The sequence below is a fragment of the Ammospiza caudacuta genome, chromosome 18 (assembly GCF_027887145.1).
Source record: "Ammospiza caudacuta isolate bAmmCau1 chromosome 18, bAmmCau1.pri, whole genome shotgun sequence".
NCBI classification, from domain to species: Eukaryota; Metazoa; Chordata; class Aves; order Passeriformes; family Passerellidae; genus Ammospiza; species Ammospiza caudacuta.
Window position 1 is genome coordinate 13079174 of NC_080610.1, and position 25357 is coordinate 13104530.

At 49.8% G+C, this 25357-nt stretch overlaps 1 protein-coding gene across 1 annotated transcript in view; it reads left to right on the plus strand.

Annotated features, from left to right (window-relative positions):
- KDM2B (lysine demethylase 2B) overlaps positions 1 to 25175 on the plus strand; it is a 104169-nt gene extending 78994 nt beyond the window's left edge. Inside the window, exons 13-21 of the mRNA XM_058816552.1 lie at positions 9374 to 9598; positions 12725 to 12868; positions 17234 to 17320; positions 17937 to 18197; positions 19974 to 20650; positions 22056 to 22219; positions 22605 to 22766; positions 23411 to 23629; positions 23937 to 25175. Of these exons, the coding sequence (XP_058672535.1) occupies positions 9374 to 9598; positions 12725 to 12868; positions 17234 to 17320; positions 17937 to 18197; positions 19974 to 20650; positions 22056 to 22219; positions 22605 to 22766; positions 23411 to 23629; positions 23937 to 24118 (2121 nt within the window). The 3' untranslated portion in view covers positions 24119 to 25175. The remainder of the gene's footprint in view (positions 1 to 9373; positions 9599 to 12724; positions 12869 to 17233; positions 17321 to 17936; positions 18198 to 19973; positions 20651 to 22055; positions 22220 to 22604; positions 22767 to 23410; positions 23630 to 23936) is intronic.
- Positions 25176 to 25357: the final 182 nt, after the last annotated feature.

The window sequence follows — 25357 nt, forward strand, 5'->3', positions numbered from 1 at the left end:
CGAGCCTCGGCCCGCCCCCGCCGGCCCTGGGCACATCGCGGGGCTCGTTACCGCCGGGGGACCGACTGCCGGCCGGGCGGCCGAGCCCCCGGTCCCCGGCCGCGCCGTGTGCGGGGGGCGGCCGCGGTGCCCCGGCCGCGCGGTGCCCGCTGTCCCCGCAGGCCGGCGGTGTGGAAGCGGCCCGCGATTGGCCGTGCCGGCAGGGCCAGCCCCTTCCTGGCTGCCTGGCATGAATATGCACGGCCCCCCTTCCTCCTCCTCCTCCTCCTGCATGTGTGTGTGTGTGTGCGGGGAGCGGGGCTCCGCCAGCAGCGCCGCTCCAGCCATGTCAGCTCGGCTCCGCCTGGGCCCACCATGAGCCATGGCCATGTCTGCGAGCGCCGACGAGGAGGACTACGAGTCGGAGCCGGAGCCCGAGCCGGGGCCGGGGCCCGAGCTGGGGCCGGAGCAGGTCCGGGGCGGGCGGCGAAGTTTGCAGCGGGAAGGGAGGGGAGGAGGCCGGGCCGGGCAGCGCCGCGCCGGCCGCGGGGACGGGAACAATGTGGGGTCGGGAGCGGCCCCGGGGCAGCGCCGCCCGCCCAGGGACCGCGCCGGGCGGGGCCGCGGAGCCTCCGCGGGGCCGGCCCGGGGCGCTCGGCCTCGCCCGCCGCGGGCGCCCCGGGCACCGCGAGTTCGGCACCTCCCAGGGCCCCGAACGCGCCGCGAGCCGTGGCTGTTGCCTCTCGGGGGCTGCCCTGTCCGCGGCAGAATTGTTATTTTTTTTCCTATTAAGATTCCTCAAATAGCTGAGAGGGCTGCGGGACTTGGGGGAGAGTCTGATGCTGAGCCTGGCTACCTTGTCTTCGTTTGATTTATAGCCAAAGCCTCCTTTCCATTCCCAGGGACGAGAGATGTAGAAGAAAGAGAAGGATGTGTGCTGGAATGAAAAGAGAACTTTTATTAATACTTGCAGGGTTTATTCTCTGAAGGCTTTTTTTAATTTTTTTTTTTCCTGTGGGGGAAGGAGAATAAACTTCTTGAATTTATGAAGTAATCTGTGAAAAATAATCCAGAACATATGTTCTAGATTGCGTATTTTACTCTCTAAGAACTGCCTAAGCAATTAAAAATGCACCAGGAATAGTATTAAACATGTGTATGTAATTTAAACATAAACTTGATAGTTTTGTTCTTAACTCGAGGTGTTTCGCTCTTTAAAATAGCCTGATATTGTCTTTTTAGAGACAAGTTTCTATGTAGTCCAGGTGTTGAGACGATCTTCCAAAACCCATCTTGTTTTGAGCAACTTTACATTGTTTTGGTTCAGAATCGCGCGTAGAAAACAGGGTTGGAAAGGAATTTGGGGTGGTGGGGAGCATTGGGTGCTCCCCAGGGATGGCAGAGCTGATGCAGGAACCCTGGGGGGCACAGTGTGCTATGCTGGTCTGGTCAGTGTCAGCCCAAGAGCCTGAGCTGAGGTTTGCATGAGTAACTTTATTAAGCCTTTACTTAATTCTGAGTATTGTGTGAATGTGCAGGCCTGTGCTGCTTTTGAGTTCACTGCTGTGCTCCCACACGTAGTAGTTAAATATCCCAGTCCTTTTCTTAAATTTTTTCTCATGCCAGGCCTTTTCCATTTGTGTCTGTGTCTTGGTGCAATCACTGCACACTTTTTAAAAAGAGCTAATGGTTGGGAGAGCAGATTGGTCTCAGCTGTATTGTACCAGCTGTGAAATTGTTGCTTGGAGGTGCTGGTTCTTGCTGGATGAATCTGGAAAGTTGGTTATGTTCTGGGATTCTTCAACTCTTCTAAAACCTGAGGCTTTCATAGCATTTTTGTGTCTTAGAAGTTTAAAACAAAAATTAATGCAAGACAGGGGAAATCTTTCTTTCGGAGTTTCTTAAGAAACTTGGTCTGGTCCTAAACTATAACGCAGTGACCTATGTACCAAAGAGCTGTGGAATGTTTTCCTTTCTGTTCCAGTGGTAAAACACCTCATGTAGTTCCAGCTGTATTTTCATACAGGCCTGCTTTAATGTCTGCTTACCCTCTTTTTCTACACAGGACATGTCAAATCAATATTATGTTGCTTTTTCTACTGCAATAGCCCTTATGTGTAACAGGTGCTTCACATCTAAGGGAGCAGTTGAACAGCACAATTTCAGTGCTCGGGTAGAAGCCCACAGGTTTTGTCATTTTTTATGCTGACTTTCATTCCTCTTTCCCTGGTCTGTGTCGCACCTAAGAAGGCAAAAAGACGGTGAGGTTCTGCAGCACACAGGATTTACTGCACTTGTGGCAGTTGCCAGCAGTGCTGGGGCTGTGTCCTGTGTCATGGGCAGCACCTGCCCCAGCCCACCAGCTTGCTGTGTTCCTCCTGATGTGAAGAAATTTGATTTCTGACTGTGTGTAAAGAGAGAAAACTGCCTGGATGGGGCAGGGGGATTTGTCCCAAAGCAGCAGTGAAAAAGCTGTGTTGTGCCCCGAGTCTGGAACTTACTGGGGTCTTTTTTTTAAGAGCTCCTACTTTTGCTGGAGCTTATCTCCCAAAGCATGTTTTTGCCAATATATCTTATTCCACCCTCCAGGCCTAACTTCTGCCTCCTCACCACCAGAGGAAAATAAACAGGGGCACTGACAGTGGCACTGATGTGCCAGTTTATCACACCCTAAACAACATTGCTATGTTGGCAGAAAAGCTGCTGGAGTGTCGTTAACACCCAGATGAACCTGCAAAGTATAAACTTTTATTTTCTTTCTATTTTCTTGTGGGAAATGAGTCTGATTCAGAAGTGGAGTTCTGTGTGGTCACCTGGAAGGGTCACTAGGAGCTACTTTGGTTGTGGTGGAAGGGGATTTTGTAGGTATGAAGTGGAGGAGATGGTGGCAGTAAACATCTGGAGAGGATTAATGCTGGTTTGGGATAGCTGGGATTGAAAAAGTTCCAGTGCCTTCCCTTTCCCTTCGGTGCTGCTGTTCAATGAGGGACCTTGGACTTGAAGGACACCTCCACCCCAGCAGGAGTGTATTCTGAAGGAGGGTGATGTAACTGTAAACACTCACTGGGAGAGGAAAACAGCTCTCCTGGAGTTTGTTTGTGCAGATTTTTGGGTAGATAGGCTTTGGTCAGACATGGTCCATGGTGTTGGCATGTGCTCTTCAGTTAATACAGCTTTTAAGGATGTTATTGGCATCAATGGGATTTTTTGCTCTCTTAATCTTGCTTCTTCCTTGGCCCCACTGCATTCCTGCAGTTACATCATCCTGTCCTTCCTTCTTCCTCCGAGTTCTTCCTTTGAGAAGGGTTTCTGTTAATTGCTAAACAGATGTAAGGGTTTATTACAGAAGAACTGTTGACTTGGTTGTGATTACTCCCAGGCATCTCAGGGGAGTTGTGGAATCTATGGAAGAGTTAGAAATAGGTGTGGATGTGGCACTTGGGGACGTGGTTTGGTGGTGAACATGGCAGAGCTGTGGTAATGGTTGCACTCGATGATCCCTGAGGTCTTTCCAACCTGAGCAGTTCTGTGATTGTGCAGTGCCTGCAGTGTGAGGGTAACAGGCTGACCCTGCCAAGGCCAGCACCCATGTTTTGGGGTACATGCAGGGTTACCTGGTGTGCAGCTCTGCTGGGAATTGTCAGTTTGGGTTTCTAGTGGGAACGCCAGAACTACCTGCATAAGGAGGCTGGGAGAGGAGTGTGGCACTGGAGCAGGAGGGGACAGTGCTGCTCACTGCCCTGGGCAGCACACAGCAGTCTTGTCCTCCAGAACTGGCACTGTTTGGATGGAAAAATGCAGTGGGAAAGGATGTAGATCTAACTGACCAGAAGCCTTTGCTGTGCCACCCGGTGGTGTATCCTGTGCCCAGTGTTGCCCATGATCCAGCCCCTTTAGGGTGGTGTTTCAGGTGACAGCAGTTAGGAATTGTGGGTTAATGCATGCAGCTTCTGTAAAAAATATCTTCTCTTTAATGTTTATTTATCAGACCTTCTAAAGAAACAAGTGGTTGTTAGATTTGGCTATCCTAATTCTGTTAAAACAATTGCATTGGGATGCAGTGCCACATAAAGCTCTAAGCTCAGGACTGGCACCTGGCAAGGCCTGGATTCTCATCTGTGGGTGCTGTTGTGGTTTTGAGGATGTGGTCAAACTACAGAAAATGAGAATAATCAGAATTTGTCTGTGTGTTACAGAAGGAAATCACTGCTGCCTTGCAAATGCAAGGGATGTATTTGTGTGGCACAGCACCTGGAGCAGTGAGCACTGCACACATAAAAGGTGTTGTCCAGGGGAGATGTACACTGTGGGTTCTACATGAGCTGTTCAGGTTGTACTTGGTTGAAGTGAAGTGCTTCAGGGTCTCGCTGACCTGCCCCCTGAGGAGCCCTTCAGAACAGCCCCACACGTCTCTGGGCTTTTTGTGGAGATGTGGAGTCTGAAATAATGGTTTGGTGCTGCTGGCAGCAGTTTAAAGCAGGTCACTGAAGCTGAGTGGTGGAATAAGAGCTGTGCCCAGGTAAAGGCCAGTTGCAGAAGAGCTCGTTTCTAGGCTGCAGGTTTAGTCAGCCTTGCTTTGAGAACCAGGACCTCCCTCCTGCTGGACTTGGTCGCAGGGTCAGCTGCTCTTCCTCTCTAGGGTGGAGGATTTTGTGTGTGAAGTTGCCTGGTGACATCTCTGGCAGATCCCAGTTGGTGTTGGGACAGCAGCTGGGGAACATCAGCACCTATTTAATGATGCATTTAATGGCTGATGGCTCTTGCAGTGTTTTCTCCAAAGTTTGGTGTTCAGGGTGTTTTTTGTTTGCCAGAGGTCTTCTGAGTTGTTCTTTGTAATTGTGAAGGTTAGAAATTTGCTGCTGTAAACGTCAGGGTTATGTTCCTGTTGCAGTCAGGGTTGTGCTCAGGGCAGAGGCCATTCCTGAGTGCCTCTGGTCCTTCTGACCCTGGCTGTGGTTTCTTAGTGACAGCTGGGCAGGGCTGGGACATGTGGAAGTGTGCTGAGGTACTGTGAGAAGGCAGTGGAAACTGCCCAGCAGCCAAATGTTTGTCCATAACCAGGATAAAGTCATGTTCTGAGGAGAGGCTTCCAGGTAGCTCATTTCCTAGGGTTGGTTTAGGATTGTGAGTGTTGTACCTGAGTGTATTCCCAGATCTGCACAGCCCTGTTGAGCGACTCTTTAATTACTGGTGACCACCCCACCAAGTGCCCTAATTGTGCTGGATTTGGTGGGGTTTGTAGGAGGCCAACACTTCAGAAAATCTCTGCATTTCCTGTTGGAGGGGTGGGCATGTTTAAGCACTGTGGTGTGGGAGGGTGAGCCCAACTTCATGACTTGTAAATGGTTTTGAGGTGCACAGAACAGTACCTGTGATGGGCCACGTTCATCCCCAATGCTGTGTCTGCTTTGGAAACAGGAGCAAGATACCTTTGTGTGTCATAGCAGTAATATGGACAGCACCAAAAAAATCCCACAAAACAAACAAACAAACAAAAACAACAACAAAAAAAACGAAAACAAAACAAAACCCCAAAGCAAACAACCCAGCATGGTGTCCTGTGCAAGTCCACCAGCTTCCTAGGCTTCAGTGTAATAGAGATGTGAATTTAAGATATTAATCCTAATACATTTCAGCAGCTGCTTGCTCTGCCTATGTTGAGAGCTTGGCAGAGTGGCTGTCAGCACTCCAGCATCCCCTGCCTCTCTTTTGCAGACTTGCTGTGGCCATAGGAGTTATGAGCACAGTTCTTGTGAAGATGTTGGAACATGGTGGCTGGTGATGGTATTCCAGGCAGGCTCTGTCTCAGCTCCCTGGCTTCGTTGTAAGGGTTAAGAGAGGAAAAAATCTTCAAGTTTGGTACAATCTTTGTTTCCTTTACAGTTCTCAGAGACAGCTGTGGAGGGCTACAGAGTCATCAGGTCCAGGCTGTGCTTGAGAGTTGCATCTCCTTGGGAGAGGAGATGGTGGGGTCCCTCCAGAGGAGTGAGATTGTGTCACCCCAGTGGGTGTGACAGCCAGGCCTGAGCCTCAGGCCCTGGAGCTGCTGTTTGCTGGGCACCCAGCACAAGGAGTGCTGCCATCCCCTGCCATGGGCTCATTATTTGCAAGACAAATCCATGGAGTTGTGCTAGGAGGGTGGCAAGTGGCAGTACAGAGATGGGGACAGGAACTTCGAAGGAGATTTTACCCAGCCCCTGGTATATTGTGAAACTGCAGTCTGAGCTGGAAATCCTGCAGCATCTCCTCACTAACATCGACCTGGAATTTATCTGGCTGTCTGCCATGTGCTAAATAAACCCCAAGCCATGTTGGAGGCTCCTTCTACCCCTTTGAATCCCAGGCCAGATTTTCTTCTGTGGAGGTTTTTAAGCGACCACTTTAGGAGCCCCTTGAAACAAGATACGAACGGGAATTCCTGCAAGGCCTCTCCAGCCTTGCTGGCTGCGACATCCTGGAGTGAAAATGTGGCTTGGATTGAGGATTGGTTGGTTGGTAAATTAGTACAAACCCAGCTAGTACAATTTGCTAATGAGCAGTGAAGAGGTTTGGGTAGGCAAGAATGTTTCATACAGTGAGATGGAGGTCTGCACCTCTGCTGTGTTCTGGTGGTGTCTGGAAAAAAATCTGGGTTGTGTGGTATGGTCTGACTTCAGGCTTGTTCTTGTACTTTCACCTTCCTGCTTTTGTGGGTTTTTTAGGATTCTCAAATTCTGTGTTCAAGTGATGCCTTTTATCACTTGTGTCTTTGCAGTGTCCTGGCACTTAAACTGTTGTCCTCAGAATTAGGACTTGGCCCGTATCACTGTGGCAGAAGCAGGAGTTGTCTTTCAGCTGGAAAAGTACAGAGTTTGATTTTTCCTTGAAAGCATTTAAAAACAGCATTCTCACGGTGTCATAGCTGTTGTTTGCCTCAAACTTAATCATGTTGCTTCCCAGTAGGAAGGAGTCAGGTGCTCACACAGAATCTTCCATGTGCTGTTGTCCAAGGGGAGCTGCCAAGGTTGTTGTGCATGTTTTGGTTTAACTTGTTCCCGCTGCTATCCAGCCTTCGCTTCGTGTCTCGCCTCCCTTCCTAGCTGAAGGAGACTCTAATAGAATGGAGGAGTGATTCATGCTGAGGAAGAAAATTATCTCTTATCTAGGTTGCCTCTAAGCCAGTCCTGCCAGACCCGACTTTATCCTTGAGAGGCTGGAAAGTTGGTCTAGAAGGTAAATATTTATCCTTTGGAGTGTCTGACATTGATCTGCAATCCAGGCGGCCGCTGCGGCTGCCGATGGGAAGGAAGCTCTGCTCACACAGCACAGCGAGGCTCAGCCTGCACACAGAACAAAATCTGTTCTGGAGGAGTGGAATTAAAAACTTTGAAGAAATTTCTGCACCCTCATGGACTAAGTAGTGTTTTCTCCCACCTCAGTAATGATAGTCTGTAGGAGAGAAGACTTAAGGGGTCTGGCTCCTGACTTCGCTCTTCCAGCACTGAGATTCCTGGGATGAGGCTGTTAAAATATCAGCACTTCTCTGCAGCTTAGAGAAAGTCACTGGAGCTTTGCTAAGTCAGCTGGGAGGAAGATCAAATACACTGCAGTGTGGCTTCTTTACAGGGTTGTACAGCAGGACACTTGGGGAAGCTTTTGTACAACCAAGTGTACAAGAGATGTTTGCACATCTCTTCTTTTAAAAACTGTGGTGGAATTTCTGCATGGCTCCTTACAGCCAAGCTGCCCCTGCCTTGCTGATTGCCCAGAATTCAACAGAAACAGAAAGTGAAACTGGGTGGTCTGTTGGTCATATGCTGAGATGTGCAGAAAATGGAAGAGTTGTATAAATGCGAAACCAAATGAACTTTGCAGTCCTGTTATTATCATCTTTATGGAGAAAGCTGTCAGGGGTCAGTATGAGCCAAGCCAATTCTTGCATAATTAGCTCCATACAATTACTTGGTGTTTAGTGATGTCTGGCTTGAGCCGTAAGTTCCTGTGTGTAACAGGGAGTTTCTGATGAGAACACGAAATTTGGATGTCCAGAGTGAATATGTTGCAGTTAACCTAATCGTTTCAAATCTTTTCACGCTCCTTTAGTTTCTATCTTAAAGGTCATTGAAATCTAGACCTGGCATGCCCTTTTTAGCCTTTGCCCATCATCAGTTGGTGTTCTATTTTTGAGCACTTGTGGGTGTTGGATAGGAGGGGAGCTACCTTGGAAGGGTTTTGTAGCATTTGTGTTTTATTTCCTACTTTATTGCTTGGCAGTAGTTCATACTCTCCTGATTTTTTAGGGATACAACTGGGGGCTTGAGCCATTGGCTGAGTGTTTCTCTGCTGCACCTAACCACCAAATCACTTTTGCTGCTCCTTGGGCTCAGCAGAGGAAGTCCTTCTGGCTTAACCTGAGCACAAATCTAAGATACCTCTAGCCCAGAGCTCAGCACTGGCACAGATCTATTGACCCAAGCCAAGAACCTCACTTGGGACTTGATCTTGTGTTGAGCTGTGCCTAAATGTCTTTTCCCTGCCCTCCTGTTGACATGGGCTTGTCCTGGCTTCTGTGTCATTTTACAGCCCATCCTTTCTTGGAAAGGCAGTGGAGCTCCTTTATGTCTAAGAGTGACCATACACATCTGCTGAGTGTTACCTGTGTTACCTCTGTGTGTAATTCACTAACAGGGGTCAGCTTGGCACAGACTCAGCAGGGAGCTGGATGTGCAGCTCACCTTGTGTGTGTGTGTGTCTCAGAGCTGACCCTGTGTGTGTTTTAGAGCTGACTTGTATGTGTGTGTCTGTGTGTCACAGCTCACCCTTGTGTGTGTGTGTGTCTCTCCCAGCTCACCCTGTGTGTGTGTGTGTGTGTCTCTCCCAGCTCACGGTGTGTGTGTGTCTCTCCCAGCTCACCGTGTGTGTGTGTGTGTGTGTCTCTCTCTCCCAGCTCACCCTGTGTGTGTGTGTGTGTGTGTGTGTGTGTGTGTGTGTGTCTCTCCCAGCTCACCCTGTGTGTGTGTGTGTCTCTCCCAGCTCACCCTGTGTGTGTGTGTCTCTCCCAGCTCACCCTGTGTGTGTGTGTCTCTCCCAGCTCACCCTGTGTGTGTGTGTCTCTCCCAGCTCACCCTGTGTGTGTGTGTGTGTGTGTGTGTGTCTCTCCCAGCTCACCGTGTGTGTGTGTGTGTGTGTCTCTCCCAGCTCACCCTGTGTGTGTGTGTGTGTCTCTCCCAGCTCACCCTGTGTGTGTGTGTGTCTCTCCCAGCTCACCGTGTGTGTGTGTGTGTGTGTCTCTCCCAGCTCACGGTGTGTGTGTGTGTGTCTCTCCCAGCTCACCCTGTGTGTGTGTGTGTCTCTCCCAGCTCACCCTGTGTGTGTGTGTGTCTCTCCCAGCTCACAGTGTGTGTGTCTCTTGCAGAACAGGGCGGTGGGCCGGCCCAAGGGCAAGCTGGGCGCAGCGGCCGCGGTGAAGCTCGCTGCCAACCGGAGCACGGCGGGCGCGCGGCGGCGGAGGACGCGATGCCGCAAGTGCGAGGCGTGCCTGCGGACAGAGTGCGGCGAGTGCCACTTCTGCAAGGACATGAAGAAGTTCGGGGGGCCCGGCAGGATGAAGCAGTCCTGCATCATGAGGCAGTGCATAGCTGTAAGTGTGCCTGCAGCTCTCCTGCAGGGTCCCTTCCTCCTGCTGTGTCTCCTGGCTGACCAGTTTGGGGCTGGGAGCTCTCCCTGCCCTCCCAGCTCACATCTCCTTTCCCAGTGCCTCCCATCCCCCCCAAATCCTAAACCAGAATGCTACTAAAACTTAACAGGGCAGCTTTCCTTTTAGCAGTGTAGAGGTGGAGATTGTCAGTACATCAAAAATCAGCACTCAAGTCACCCTTAAACTCTGGGATATGGGGGAAAATGGGAAGAGTAGGAAGTTCTGATTCTAAGGACAAAGAGATGTGTTTGATTTGGATGTTGGAATTTCCTGAGAAAAGCTGCCCTGCAGTCATCTATGCCATGTTATCCACACAAATTAGGATGAGGGAAATCCTTGACTGACAGCCTCCAAGATTTCGGTGTTGATGACCCCAGCCCCAGGCTCACAGAGATCTGAATTTCAATTTGTTTGCTGTTACTTAGGCATAGAGCAGAGGGTCTGGTCTGGGTGAGGCAGAGAGCCATCAGTCCAGGGTCTTGTCTTCCTCAGGGACTGGAAATGGCTGTCAGGGAAAGAGCATCAGAACAGGGCAAGCAGGCAGGCAGTTTCCTGGGCTCCTGTGATACATTACTTAGGAGCTTCTCGAGTCACAAGCAATAGCATTCTGTTTAACAAATATTGACAGATTAATCTTCCATTAAGTTGTTCAAGCAGCTTTTGAGTCTGTAGCTGCCATGCTGACTTGTGGAGCTTCTTCTCGGGTCTCATGTCTGCAGTGACTCTGTTCAAGGCTAAAAATCAGCTTTAGTTTTTACTTTAATTCTTTAGAAGGTCTTGTTTATGCTGTTGTTATGGGTTTGGTTTTCTGTTGTTGTTGTTTTTTTGAGGAAAGGAATGTTGTTTATTCATAACTGAAATATCACCCTATCTATACTGATTTCTCTCATTACAGTTCCCTTCACTTAGTATTTGGGGCTTTTTCTTTTAATTCTTAGGAGATGACCAAAGTGGAGGGATTAAATGACTTACCAGTGATAAAAAACTGATAAGCACTTATAGTTTCCAGTAGTTGCTCCTGGTAGCTCACTCCATGTTCTGTGCCAAGCTCTGCACTGTTCCTGACACAGAGGATTGGGTTCAACACTGCTGGATCTTTCAGTAAAGTACACAGAATATCCACCTTTCTGCAGAGTGCTTTTGCAGCTCAAGTGTCTTTTCTTTGAACACTTGATTTCCTGGAGTGTGGCATGAATTGAACAGCATGGATGAAGAATTTATTATTCTCCAGGGGCAAGAAATAGTGAAATCATGCTGCCTTTTTAGTGGAAGAATTAAATTAGGGCTGCAGTGTGCTTTCTCATCCTCACTGATGAAGGAAACTTTCATACTAAGCTGTTTCACTCTCAGTAACGCAGGCTGAGCCTTCTGGAGATGATCTGGGCTCTCTTCTAGCTGAATGTAGTCATTTTCTGTCTTCCAGTGAGGATTTATTTCTCTTCTGGGTGCACAGAGTTTTTCTTTCAGTTAGGACAGAGGTAGCCAGGGGTCTCTGATTACTTGTTCCACTTTCACATGCACTGACAGTGACTTCTCTGCACTTTCTAGGTTGGTGCAAATATCAGGGAGATTATTACAAATTCTTAAAGCAGCAAAGGCCCAGAAAATTAAGGAATTGAAGTGTTGTACCTTTCAAGGTGCTTTACATTTCTGTAAGCAGTCCTGTTGGCTTTGCTCTTCTCTCTAACAATTCAGCAGTAATAATATCCAGCAGCTTGCAGCCAAAAAGACCCTGCAAGATGCTGAAGCTGTATGGAAGTAATGATCCCTACAGTTCTGGGACTGTGCTTGCCTTGGTTAATAACACTGACAATATTAACTAGACAGACTTTCATTAAGCTCAGAAGCCTTCAGAGAGCCCCTGGTGCTGCTTTTCAGAGAGCAGGAACCTCCTCTGCATCACCAGTTCCATCCATCAGGAAGGGAAGCAGGAGTGCCTGGGACACACTGCATGGACTGGGGCTGGCAGGACACGTTGTGACAGCCCAGCTGCTGCTCCAGCCCATCCAGGGACTGAGGACATTGCCTGGACACCCTCCCTCCCATCAAGAAAGATTGTATTGCTGTTTGCAAAGTGCTCTGTGCTCTGATGGCTCACACAGCTGGGCTTCCCCTGCCTGAACCTTGCTGAAGGATGCACTGTTGGTGCTGAAATTGGGGTTGGTGTGCAGGTATTTCCTTAGGGATTGATTCACTCCATCCACAAGAGATCCTTGCTGGGAAAGCCCCATCTCTGCTTCTGCTGTGTGGTAGTTAAGGACTGGCAGCCCAGTCAATGGCACTTCCCTTTGTGGGCAGCTCAGGTCCTTCCTTTTCTTCTTTGTAATGAGGTTTTTACCTTATTGCTGCAGACCAGAATTTTGTTAATCATTAGCAAAAAGGTGGCTTTTTAATTAGAGTGACGTTCAGTGTTTTGACATGGGTGACAGCTATGTGAGATGCTGCAGTTCCCTTTCTGCCTCAAAGAAAGAAAAAAATCTGTGTGATCTCACTTGTGACACTTGCAGGAGAGAATCCTCTTCCTAAGTGAGCAGAGCTTTTTGCAGTGCTCAGGCTGGGAGCAGGGCCCTGGATAATGGACTGACAGTCAGGAAAAGGGCTGGTCTTGGTTCTGTTGTGGGCTTGCTGTGAGACCTGGATCAGGTCCCGTAACATCTGTCTGCCCTGCCTGTAAAATACAGGAGCTGCCAAATTGCTCCTTGGATTGTGAAACCTAATGGATGGGAATAGTGCTGGTCTAGGGTGATTCTTTCCCCTCCCATTGTACACTGGTGAAGTGACTTGCATGCCAATGTCTGTGTCAGCTCACAGATTCAAGGAACCCACCAAAAATGCATTTTCATCCATCCCAGTAATGCTCCCTGAGCCTCTGTTGCTACAGGGTGAAACGTGTCCTATGGAGCTTGATCTGGTACCCAGCCTTAATTTGTTACAATTTTTTTTTTTTGCCTTCATGTCAGTTTGCACAATAGTTTATCCATAATAAATTATGGATACTGTAAATGCACATTGAGCTCTGTGTTTCCATGTCTGCCATATCTTGATCAGTTCTTTCTGATCCCTGAACAGCCGGTGCTGCCTCACACTGCTGTGTGTCTGGTGTGTGGAGAAGCTGGGAAAGAGGACACTGTGGAAGAGGAGGAGAGCAAGTTTAATCTCATGCTAATGGAATGCTCCATTTGTAATGAAATCATACACCCAGGATGCCTTAAGGTGAGTACAAGGATGTGATACATGTTGGAAACAAAAGCTGAATTAGTTATCACCTTAATGTAAAAGTGGTGCACAGAAATTGGGAATGTTTTAGCTTTTCATCTTTGGACAATGAGTAAGGGAGCAGAGAGTTGGTGTGAGGAGCAGGGTGAGCTCTGTGGCACACACAGCCCTGACCAGCAGGCAGGGTCCTTGATGTAACAGCATTCCCTGGGACCCTGGCTTTGGAGTGTGTGAAGATCTTGTGGGTTTGTTTCTTTCTTTTTGCCCCTTGTTTAAGGAGGTGAGGTGTTTGAGTTGGGATGTAGGCAGAGCAATCTGTCTGTACTTCAGGGTGAGATATTCCTAAATCCTGAGCCCCACAAAGTACAGATGAACAATTGGCTGCTCATGTAGGTCCAGGCACAGATGTGCCTTAGGGGGACGGCTGGCTCTGAAGATGTTGGGGGCAACTGTTGGAGCAGGAGTGAGCTCTGGAGAACAGCCCGAGCCAGTGGCAGGCTGCAGGAGTGCTCACCCTTGGCTGGCTGAGTCCTGTGAGCAGCTGGATTCTTTGCTGGTAACAAAAATGTCATTTTGGGCATCTCTTCCTGCATTAGCCTTGAGAAGCTGCCTTGCTCCAGAGCTGGTTTCTTTCAGCTGATCAGCCATTTCCTGTTGCTGATTTGTTTATGGTTAAAGTGATTTGCCCAAGCAAATGTGTTGTGACATAGGGTGCCCCAAAAGCAGCGTTTGGGCCCTTCTGGGCTGTCTGGGAGCAGAGGTGTGTGTGTTCTGTGCAGGCCTGGGGTGAAGCTCTCCTGGCCTTTCATTTCTCCTGAGCTCTGCGTGCTGCTGCTCCCAGCTCTGTGCTGTCATTTATTAGAGCAGAATGTGGGGAGCTGGCAAACCAGAGCTGAGCCTCCTCCCTGATTCATGGAGCTGGTGCTCAGTTCCTGCCACAGATGGGCTCTGAAAAGGAGCTTTGCTTGTTTGGCGCTGCTTAAAACAAAACTTTGGGGGCTGATGAAGCAGAGGAAGGAGCTGCTCATTTTCAGAGGTACCTTAATTTTGCTTTTGCTGTTCCAGCCCTTGCTGGAAGGGCCCTGTGCACCTCATCTCTGCCCTTGCAGTGTCAGTGGCACCTCAGGGCTCAATTAGAGGACAGTTGTTGTCTAGTGGCAGCTCAGGTACGACTTCCTCTCCCCATTCTACATTTGGGACTAGCACAGGATGTGGGTCAGGTCTGTGAAGTCAGGCAGGGGCTGTTTGCTGTCTCACACATGCATGGTGCTCTGAGTGTGTTTTTGGTAAGCAGGAACAGCACTGCTTTGGCTGTTCCTGGCAATTAAGCACTGGGAGATTTACTGTGTGCCTTTGATTTGGAATTCTCAGTGCTTCTGCTGAGCTGAAATGGTGGGTAACTGGTAACTGGTGCTGTTTATTTCCTGAGGCAGAGGAGCACTGGTAGAATTTCAGAATCATCTTGGAAGGTGAGATGAGACTGCTCAGGAGAACAGCAAAAGGAAGATGGAGCCTCTTCCTTAGATCCTCCCTTGCTCTTTATTCCCAGGTTCCATGATTTCCTGCAAGGCAGAACTCTGTGGGCATGTTTACATGCTACTGCAGCCCTTGAGCCCTGAGGATGGAGCCCATAAATAGCCTCTGATGCAGCCCCGGCCCCAGGGCAGCTGCCTTCCTGTCCCACTGGGGAACAGCACCATGGGAACTGCTGGCCATCTCCAGCTGAATGTCTGGCACACGTGCTGCTGGGGGAGACTGGGATAAGCTGCATCAGGGCAGATGTCCTTTCCTGGCTTATTCCCCTGTGGAATGAGTTCCCTCCAAGATGCATCTCCCACAGCTTGTGTAGTTTGCTGCAGGGGGTGATTTATTCTCCAGGGCAGGTTGGTTGTGGTTTGAAGTCCATCTTCTTCCAGCTCCCTGGTGAGGCTGTTCGTGTTCTGGGGGTTTTTCTCCATGAAGCAGCAGTGCCAGAGGAGCTCTCTGAGGAGTTACATTAAGGGTGGCTCAGGTGAGCCCTGGCACACTGAGCCTTGAGGGGGCCCTGGGTGCCAGAGCACCTGCAGAGCTGGGACAGTAGGGTGTTCCATGTCCTCACAAGTGTCACAGGAGCTTCCTGACATCCTCCTTTCCTTGAAAATACCACACCAACACAAAAGCTTGTTTTGCTGAACGGGTTTCTTATGAAAATGATCTTGGTGAGTTTCGCAAGCACAGCGCTGCTTCCAGAGGGAGCTCATGAGATTTTGGGATGAACACTGCCCTGCATTGTTCCACAGTGCTTGAGTTGAACCAAGAGTGGTGAATTTTTCTTGCTTCATCTCAAATTGCTGGCATTGCTGGCTAGCATGTCTGAGTGCAGCATCTGATGCTGTTTCCTTAGGGAGAGGGGGTTCCTTTCTCCACTAGGAGCCTGTTCTTTCCCATCTCAGCTGAATGTGCTGATAACAATGGAAGTGAATATGTGGGTGCCTTGTCAGAGCAGCAGGGATACAGAGGCCTTTCCCAGCCTCAGCCCAGGTGTGTCTCACTGCCTGTGTCAGTCTGGGCACTGCCAGAATTCATGATCAGCATCCTGGGGTCTCCATGTCCCTACAAGAGGAGTCCCCAGCAGGAGCTGTGGTGCTCAGGCCTGAGCTGCTGCCCTGGTGCTGCAGGTGGGTTTCAGTGACGCCTCACGCTGTGCTCAGACACCCACCTGCTGTTTGCAGCAAACACTCAGAACTGGCTCCCACCCAGCCTGAAAGGCTTGGGACAGATTCAGTGGCAGGTTTGTGTGTGTCTAATTAGTTTGCTTACAGTTCCTCACATCTGTTCAGTTCCTTAAACTTCACAGAAGGGACAGAGCTGTAATGCTCTCCCTTCAGCAGCACTTGTTCTATATTCAGTGCGGGAAATAACTTGTTCCCAACTTGGGCTTGGGCCAGGAATTGTTCCCCTGAGGCAGAGATGTATACAACAACTCCTGGAGTATCTTACACCTACCATGGGAAAGAAGGTTCAAAGGCACACAGTTGTGATAAAACCAGTATTTAAATTCTGCCCACTTGATTTACTTATTTATTAACTCCAGTCTTGCTGAGAGACTGACATGTCATCACTCTCACTGGATGGTGAAACTAGAATGGCTGCTGTCTGGCTCAGGGACTGGAGGAAGCAGTTCCTAAATCCAAGGGCTTGCTCCTGCACAGCCAGTTCCCTTTCCCTGCACGGGGAGGAGAGGAGGAAATGTTTGAGAAACATGAAAAATCTGCAGATCCCTGCCCGTGCTTGTTCCTGTCTCCTGCAGCCACTGTTGCTGCCAGTGCCCAGCTGTTAGTCTGGACACTAACTAGCAGCAGGTTTTCGTTGTCTACAATAGTAATAAATCAATATTTTTCTTTTTTTTCCAAGTTATTAATTTCTGAGTATGTAATGAAACCCTTAAGTGGGAATGTGCCATCAGTGAGTGTGTGTGTGTGTGTGGAGGGTATATCTTAGCTCTGCTTTTCATTCACAGAAATGTCTTTCTGAAATGTCTGTTCCCTGTTTGGAAAGCTCCTGTGTGAACATCCAGACAAGAGGAGCATTCCAGCTGTGTAGGGCAGGACTGTGCTTTTGCTGGAGTGTAACAACACTGAACATAAGTTTGTTTCAGACAGCAGAATGTCAGTGTTGGAGGTAGTGATGAAGTCATCAGCCTCTCCCTTAGCCTGGCTGAGGATCTGGGGTGTGAGAAAGCTGGAAATGCTCTGGTGTCCATCTGATTGAACATGCCTGTTCCGAGCTGCCTTGGCAGCACCATCCCCATGGGCTGGAGGGCTGCAGCCTGGCACTGCTAGTTCTGATCCTGAAAGAAAAGTATTTTAAGGAACACTTGATTACAGTGCAGGGTGCCATGCTGCTAAAAATGCCCATGGGGTTAATGCAGAGGAGAACATGGATGGGAGAGCCCTGCCTGTGCAGGGACCAGGCTGTGCCTCTGGGGGACTCAGGGCTGGGCTCTGCAGAGCCGAGGGCTGGGGGAATTTGGAGAGGGTGCAGTCACAGCCCTGGGTGTGGGGCTTTGCTTGGGCTCTTGGGGAGTTCTCTGTTGCTGTTCAAAGAGCAGAGTGTGTGGATTGGGATTGTCACTGACCTTATGGAAGGCCCAGGGCTGAGCCCTTTGCCAGATGTGTTTGGCCAGCATCTCCCCCTCCCACATCATCGAGGGGCGGCTGTGCAGCACACAGGGCTTGCCCAGCACCCGCAGGATGGTGCCTCTGCTGCCTGGGAGGGCTGCAGTCCCTCCCAGAAAACAAGGAGCTCTACAGTGTGCCTTGGAATGATCCTCACCTTCCTGCAGGCCTGTGCAGCTGAGCTGTGAGTGTTGTGTCTCCCCAGGTGAAGGAATCGGATGGTGTGGTGAACGATGAGCTGCCGAACTGCTGGGAGTGTCCAAAGTGCAACCACGCAGGGAAAACTGGAAAAGTGAGTTTAATGGGAAGAAGAGGTGCTGGAATGAGATACAAAATCTTAAGCATTCCCTGTAGCTGATAGATAGACTTCAGCCCAATACCAGTTTTTTATTTTGTGCTTAATTCATGTTTTGTTCTTAATGAATAGGATGATCTTTAGGGTCCCTACCAACCCAAACCATTCCAGGGTTATGTGGTTCATTCCATGATGATTCTGTGAGTTGAAGGAGATGAGCTCACAGCTTTCTGTTCTACAGTAATTTTTGTATACTTGTACCAACACTTCAGCCAGCATCTGGGCAATATTTAGGTTACTTCTGTGCACTGCTGCATGTTAATTTTGACAATGAAAATTCCTGAAATTAAAAATTCACAAGCAATTATGCAAAACCTGGAGTGTCTGTTGGAATTAGTGAAACACTTTTCTTTGCAGACCGAGACAGACACTTGCAAGTGTGTAGTTAGAAAAATAACCTCAGGAAAATTAAAACTTCTAACTCCTTACTAATAATTTTGAGTTAAAAAGTGGCCAACCCAGCAGTGTTGGAGTGCTGGTGGCAGTGTGAAGAGCTGGGAGATGGATAAGGTATAAAGTTGGGTTTGTGTTTTGTGTCTTTCTGGCGTACAAGCAAAAGCGCGGACCAGGATTTAAATACGCGTCAAATCTCCCGGGCTCGCTGCTGAAGGAGCAGAAAATCAACAGAGACAACAAGGAGGTGCCAGATGCTGCCAAACGGAAAGGGGACTGCGAGGAGACCCCCAGGAGGAAATCAGAGGAACATTCCAAGAAGGCTCCGGTTGACTCCATCCTGAGGAGAAAGTCTGACGAGGTGCATCTGTGGAGGAAACGGAAATTCGAGAAGTCCCAGGAACCCACGATGAGGAAGCGGGTAAGGGACAGCCCCTGCTGAGGGCTCTGCACAGGGCCTGGCCTGCCTGGGGCTGCTGCTCTGCTCTCCTGGCTTGGAGCTCATCCCCAGAGGAACTGGGAGTTTTTGTTGCTCTGGTAAAGGCTGCTGGTGTGACAGGACAGTGGCTTGAACAGGGACACTCAGGTTGATGTTCAGAGGCCAGAAACACTGGGCTATGGCTCTTGTTTTATTCAAGATACTGGAAATCCCACTTTAACTGAAAAGTCTTTACAAGGTGCTCAGAGTAGGAACAAGGTGAAAATCAATTTTTCATGGAAGCCTTTTCAGGTCTCTCCACGTGGTGGCGCCTGGCAGCTGTTTGGGGCTGGTTTGGGGCTGTGCCACCCTGGGCAGCCTCTGGAAAGGACACCTTGGGGTGCCTGCAGAGAGCAGGAGCTGCTCCCAGCACTTGGGGAGACAACTTGGCCCTGAACATGACAGTCAGGACTCTCAGGCCAGGCAGGGACACTGAACCATATTCCAAAATGTGGTACTTGGGATCTGCAGAAGTGCTGGTTTGCAGAGGCAGAAATGAGAGCTCCAGTTTACTGTGTCTCATGACTAAAGTGGCTGATGGCTGTAAAGTCAGAATCAGTGGCTGGACAGGTGTTGCCTGGGAAGCTCCCAGGGTGGGAGTCAGTCAGTCCTGCAAGGCTGGACAGTGGGAATGCTGCAGGATGGCAAATGTAGGGATTTGGGCTGCTCTGGTGGAGAGAGAGCAAAATTCACAGTAGCAGGGATTCACAGGGGTGCAAAATTCACAGAGGTGCTGGGAGCTGCACTGGCCTGGTGCAGTAATGTTTTATTCTAACCTGTCAATAACTTACTGGGACTTCTGCCTTTCTATGGTAATGTAAAGGCAGGGTGATCAGCTTTCTCCACCATGCACCATGGCCTGAACCTTGGGAACACAGCCACTGCCTTGATCCAGTTTGTTTATTGGGAAAACAAAAGCAGGAGCCCTGTGACACAACAAGTGTGCTCACAGCAGTTCCCTCTCCTTGCCAGTCCAGATCTCCTTATTGGAGCTGTTTCATTTTAACAGCTGCTGACTTCTTTCTTGCATGTGGTGATCAGAGTAGGCTTGAAGCCGTCCCGGGCCTCGGTTTGTGTCTCTCACACAGCCTGGTGAATCAGAGGGGTGGATGAGGGGGGAAGAGTGCAGAGCAGTTTGCTGGGAGCAGGAGCTGGAGCAGGAGGAAGGTCCTGTCACATTCCCTCTTGTGCAGGGATTGGAGGGGATGGCCGGGGTTTGGTTGGGTGTGAAGGAGAATCTGAAGTCTCTAAAGGAGGCTGTGGGTGTCCAGCAGCTGGGATGGCAACTGTGATCCCAGAGGTTCTGGGAATGGCCTGAGGGCACTTGGGCAGTGTTTGATGTGGGTGCCCAGTGGATGTGGCCCAAACCTGGGTTCTTGTGGCCTGCTGGGGACAAAGCTGTCCCTGGTGTGCTGCTGATCTTCTGTGTGTAAATGATCCACTGGGAGATGGGCAAGGCCTTGGAGTGAGCAGGGATCTGCAGGTGAATCAGGGCAGTTGTCACTCCTGGAGTCCAGTGAGCCAATAGCTGAGCTGCTCATCCCTGCTGCCTCTTGAACCCGATACCTGTGGCCGTGCTGGGACGGGGCTGGGCTGGGTGGGGCTCGGGGCTGGCAGGGGGCCCGGCCCCGGGCAGGGCTCCTGTGTGGAGCATCCGCATGGAAGCGCTGCTGGAAGCGCTGCTGAGCTCCCACAGTCAGCCCTGGTCTCTCCCTGCAGCGGCGATCGTGGAAGGCCCCGGATGAGCGAACCGCCATGATCAAACCCCTGCGGCGCCTCAAGCAGGAGCCCGAGGATGAGCTGCCCGAGGCACCCCCCAGGTCCAAGGACAGCGACCAGTCCCGCTCCAGCTCGCCCACGGCAGGGCCCAGCACGGAGGGCGCCGAGCCCAGGGACAAGAAGAAGTTCAAGATGAGGAGGAAAAGGCGGCTTCCCAATAAGGAACTGAGCAAGGAGCTCAGCAAAGAGCTTAACCAGGAGATCCAAAAAACCGAGAACAGCCTTGCCAATGAGAACCACCAACCCATCAAATCTGAACCGGAGAGCGAGAACGAGGAACCCAAGCGTGCGTTGAACAACAGCGAGAGACTGCACAGGTTCAGCAAAGGGTTGAACGGGACTCCCCGGGAGCTGAGGCACCACCAGCTCATGCCCAGCCTGCGCAGCGCCCCCCGGGGCATCGCCCGGCCCCCGCCCTCGCTGTCGCCCCCCAAGTGCATCCAGATGGAGCGGCACGTCATCCGGCCTCCTCCCATCAGCCCCCCTCCGGACTCGCTGCCCCTGGATGACGGGGCAGCCCACGTGATGCAGAGGGAAGTCTGGATGGCTGTCTTTAGCTACCTCAGTCATAGAGACTTGTGCATCTGTATGAGAGTTTGCAAGACCTGGAACAGATGGTAAGGAGGGCGGGACGCGAGGTGTGGTGGGATGGGCACGGAAGGACAGCGGGTGATGGAGGCACCGGTGTCGCCTGGGGAGGGCTGTGGGCTGTCTTGGAGCTCTGGGGAGCCCAGGCAGGAGGGGTGGCCGGCAGACGTGGCAGTGGTCTCACGTTGCTTTCTCAGAAACAGCAGATCCCAGTGTTTCTGGTGGAGCTGTGTGTCAGACTCGGCGTCAGCCTGCCAGGCTCCAGAGCAGCCTGTGCTGGAGTCAGACACCGCAGTGTTCCTGCTGCTGGAACAGCCAGCCTGGCTCAGTCTTGGTGTCATTCTGCCCCAGGACTTCCTGACTGCCAGCATTTGTGCAGTTCAGTTATTAAATACCCACTGAGATAGTGAGGATCCCACCGTGTGCTCCTCACAAGGGCTGTGCTGATTGTCTCCCTGTGGAGGGTACGTGGAGAGCCAGCCTGTTCCCTGTTCCTGTCCCTGTGCCAGCAGAGCACATTCTGCAGGAATCCTTTGTTGGTGCTGTTTGCTCACAGCGTGTCCCTTGTGCTCGGGCACTGTGTGGCCCTGACACAGCTGAGGCTGCACAGCAGCAGCAGCAGCTTTAGTGCAGATTTACAGGTTTCAGTGACCCCTCAGAGCAGCCTGGTGGCTCTGCTGACTCCTGTCCCACGTTCCTGCTGTGCATAAGGACAGACAGACTGGAACAGGCTCCTTTCCAGCACAGCCTGCTAACAGCACACACAGAGTAGAGAGGCTGATAATTCAGTGTGAGGTGATGTGTGTGGAGTCTTCTCCGTGGGCTGCTTGGTGTCACTGAAACCTGCCAAATGTATTTTCTACTTAAACACAAAATTTGCTAATAAAAAAAAAAAAAAAGGAAGAAAATGCAGACTCCTGCACACTCATCAGGACTTGGTGTTGTTGCACTTAGAAACCCATAAAGAGCAAAAAGATGCATAATCCACATGGACAGGGAAAACACAAACACACAACAGGAGAGGGAGGATCTGTTTTCCCAAATCTACTCGTTTTAAGTAAGGAAAACACAGAGGAAATGGGGATATTATTTAAATCAGACTTCATAGTCAAAACATAAGGAAAAAGCGGTGACTTGTCTTCAGGCTATAAAACGGATTTTAGTAAGTGCTGGGATGACTTAAAATGGGATCCAAAGTTGTTGACACTTGTAATTCTGTGGAAATAGTTCCATGCTTTATTGCAGGATATATTTGATGGAGAAACTTGAAACTTATGTAACATTGTGTGGGATTGTGAATACTTGGCTTTATTTTTGTAATTTTCAGTTAAATGGTGTAGTTTTTCCTACTGTTTAATGACACCTTTTAAAGCCTTACCAAAATCCAAACAAGCGCCAAATTAAATGCTGTTGGCTTTTTTTCTTTTTGGGTAGGTGCTGTGACAAAAGATTATGGACCAAAATAGATTTAAACCATTGTAAATCCATCACTCCACTTATGCTTAGTGGCATTATTAGGAGACAGCCTGTAACCCTTGATCTTAGCTGGACAAATATATCTAAAAAGCAGCTGAGTTGGCTTATCAACAGACTGCCAGGTAAGTGATGTGTTTTCATCACCAAATCACAAACCACTTTGTCTGACAAACCAGTCTGTGTCTAAACTGCAACCTCTGGGAAAAGTCTCCAGGGACTGGGGACTAGAAGAGGAGTAGACTCTATTAGGAGGGCTGGAGATGTGCAATAATGAAGCATCAGTGGGTTAAAATGAGCCAAAAAGATTTTTTTTCTGACTACTTGACATGGTCAGTTAAAATAATTTTTGTAAAGCAAGTAATGAATGCTGCTGTGAAAGGGCTGAGGGAAGGAGTGCAGTTCCAAGTGGGGGGACAGATGGAGAGCTGGGCAGGAAGAAGGGGCAGTGGAGGTCACTGGGATGTGCCTGGGAAGGTCCCAGTGCTCCAACCTGTTCTGTGTCTGCAGGTCTGCGGGACCTGCTGTTATCAGGGTGCTCATGGATTGCAGTGTCGGCACTTTGTAGCTCCAGCTGTCCCTTGCTGCGAACCCTGGACGTGCAGTGGGCGGAAGGACTGAAAGACGCACAAATGAGAGACCTCCTGTCCCCGCCCACGGACAACCGGCCAGGTAAGGGCGGGAGGAGCCGGAGCCCCGAGCCGGCCCCGGGGCCTGGCCTGTGCTTGGCCCCCCTTGGAGCCAACGGGCAGGAGCCCCCACAGCCGGGCTGGGGCCGTGCTGCCCTGGGGAGTTCAAGGCAGCGACCAGCAGCACTCCTGGCTGGAGCCCCGGGGTGCCAGGGATGTTCTGTGGCTGCTGAACCATCATTGAGCCGCTGTGCTGGTTTTCTGTCTGACTTTCTTCTCTTCAGGCTGCAACGGGTGTACTTTAGAGGGTGTGGAAACACTTTCTTCCAGTTCAGGGAAGGAGCAGTTCTGTGGGTCATGCCACATTCGCCCGGATTTCAGCTCAGGTGAAATTTTGAGCAAATCAGATCTGCTTTCTGGCATGCACTGCACAGCCTACTGCTTATTCCCGACTTGTAATTCCGCTGGGCCCCTGCAGTTACTTTCATCCCTTTTGTTTTGAAATCAGGAGGTGGCTTTGTCCACATGCCTGTTCCAAAAATAGACAAGTGTTCCTGCTGATGTTCCCTCCAAAGCTCCAGACAGGCAAAAGCGTCTGAAATTGACCCAGGGCAGCAGTGTTGTGTGTCACGGTGCATTTCACGGAGGCTGCAGATGTTGGCAGTGACCATTGCCTGTGCCCCGCAGGTCAGATCGACAACCGGAGCAAGCTACGGAACATCGTGGAGCTGCGCCTGGCCGGGCTGGACATCACGGACGCGTCGCTGCGGCTCATCATCAGGCACATGCCCCTGCTCTCCAAACTCAATCTCAGTTACTGTAACCACGTCACAGATCAGTCTATTAACCTGCTGACCGCCGTCGGAACCACCACGCGGGACTCGTTAACGGAAATTAATTTATCAGGTAAGGGATGTGGGGGAGGGAACCAGGGCCCAGAGCTGTGAGGGGGAGTGACCCAGCCCTGCCCCGCTCCTGCTGTGACTCCCTGGCAGCAGCTGCTGCCTCCGTGTGCTGCTGGTGGCAATGGCCCCGCAGCTGCCAGGAGCTGGTGTATCCACGCTCATCCTCCCGGGGATTTTCTGCACATCTGGGCTGCCTGGCATGATCCCTTGGGTTACACAACAGCTGGGGGATGGGGATGGAGCTGGTGGGGATTCCTCGTGCTGCAGGAAAAAATCAGTGCTGAATGCCTGCCCTCTGCTCTCCCCAGACTGCAATAAGGTCACTGACCAGTGCCTGTCTTACTTCAAACGTTGTGGGAACATCTGCCAGATCGACCTGAGGTACTGCAAGCAGGTGACGAAGGAGGGCTGTGAGCAGTTCATAGCAGAGATGTCCGTGAGCGTCCAGTTCGGGCAGGTGGAAGAAAAACTTCTGCAAAAACTGAGTTAGTTAAAGGACTCGTGTAAATACTGGGGCGGGGGGGAAGGGACTAAGAACACGTAGGGATTTTATTTTCAGTTGGGAACTTGGAATATCAGAAAATGCCGCGATTGGATTTTACAACTCTTGTTGAGGAGAGAACAACGTGAAACTACCCATGTTAAGAATTCCAACTTGTGCCACTAATTCAGTCCACCTGGGATGACCTGCACTGGCTCTTATGCAAATTCATAAGGCGACTGTTACTGATGATAATTGTTCACACCTGGAAGAAGACTGAACTCCAAGAAATACTGTTATTTAAAGTACCACAGCATGTGCTTGGTAGTGTAAATTTGATTTCTGCTTTTCATTTCTTAAAACAAGAAAAAAAAAAAGTTGGTGTCATTTAAGTGGACCACGCACTGCATTTCTGCCTTCTTAACACGTTTTGTTTTGTTACATCTTACATTATGCAGAACTATTTTTGTACAAAAATTGTTTAAAAATTATTTATGCAATGTTTGAATGCATTACCAGTGTTTCGGTTTTGATTGCCAATTTTTATCTTTACTTATGGTAGGCGAGAACTTAACCTATACTTCGTAGGCAGTATCTATCTCCAAACGTGCCCAGGTCAGGAAAAGTAGGTTCATACTTTCAACTTAAAGCATGTTTTAATGGAAGTTTATATCCTGCTTTGTATACTTCAGAAGTGACATAAGCATGTTGTGGAAATAAGGTGTAAATTATAGTTGAAGTAAAACACTTTTATCTGTATAGAAATCACCTTTTTCTCAAAATTTTAAAAAAATTCCAATTTCAGCTTTTGCACTTAGGAGGGTTTCACTCTGTAGCATGAGCTCTTGTACTCAATATAAAATTAATTTATACAGTGAGTCCAGCAGTAGAATAAATGGTCAAACGTAGTCTCTCTTTCTTTGAAGTGTGAGTTGAGTTCTCATTTAAGGTTTATAACATGGTTATTTCCTGATTGTAAAATTCTGCATTCATAAGTGCCATTGTTGTACGGTGTTGTTTTCGTAGACCTTCCTGATGCAGTTTTACCTTTGTTGAATTTGTATAAACAATTGTACAAAAACAGGTGCTGGTCTGTGCGTTTCTGTCAGGGCAGGGGGTGGCTGCAGGGGGCTCTAAGCATTTTCCAGGGCATTGTTACATCCAGGGATCTGCCCACGTCAGGCTCCAGGAGCACTGACAGCTTGAGAACATGAACACTGGAGCTGAGTAACCCCCAGCACTGCCAGG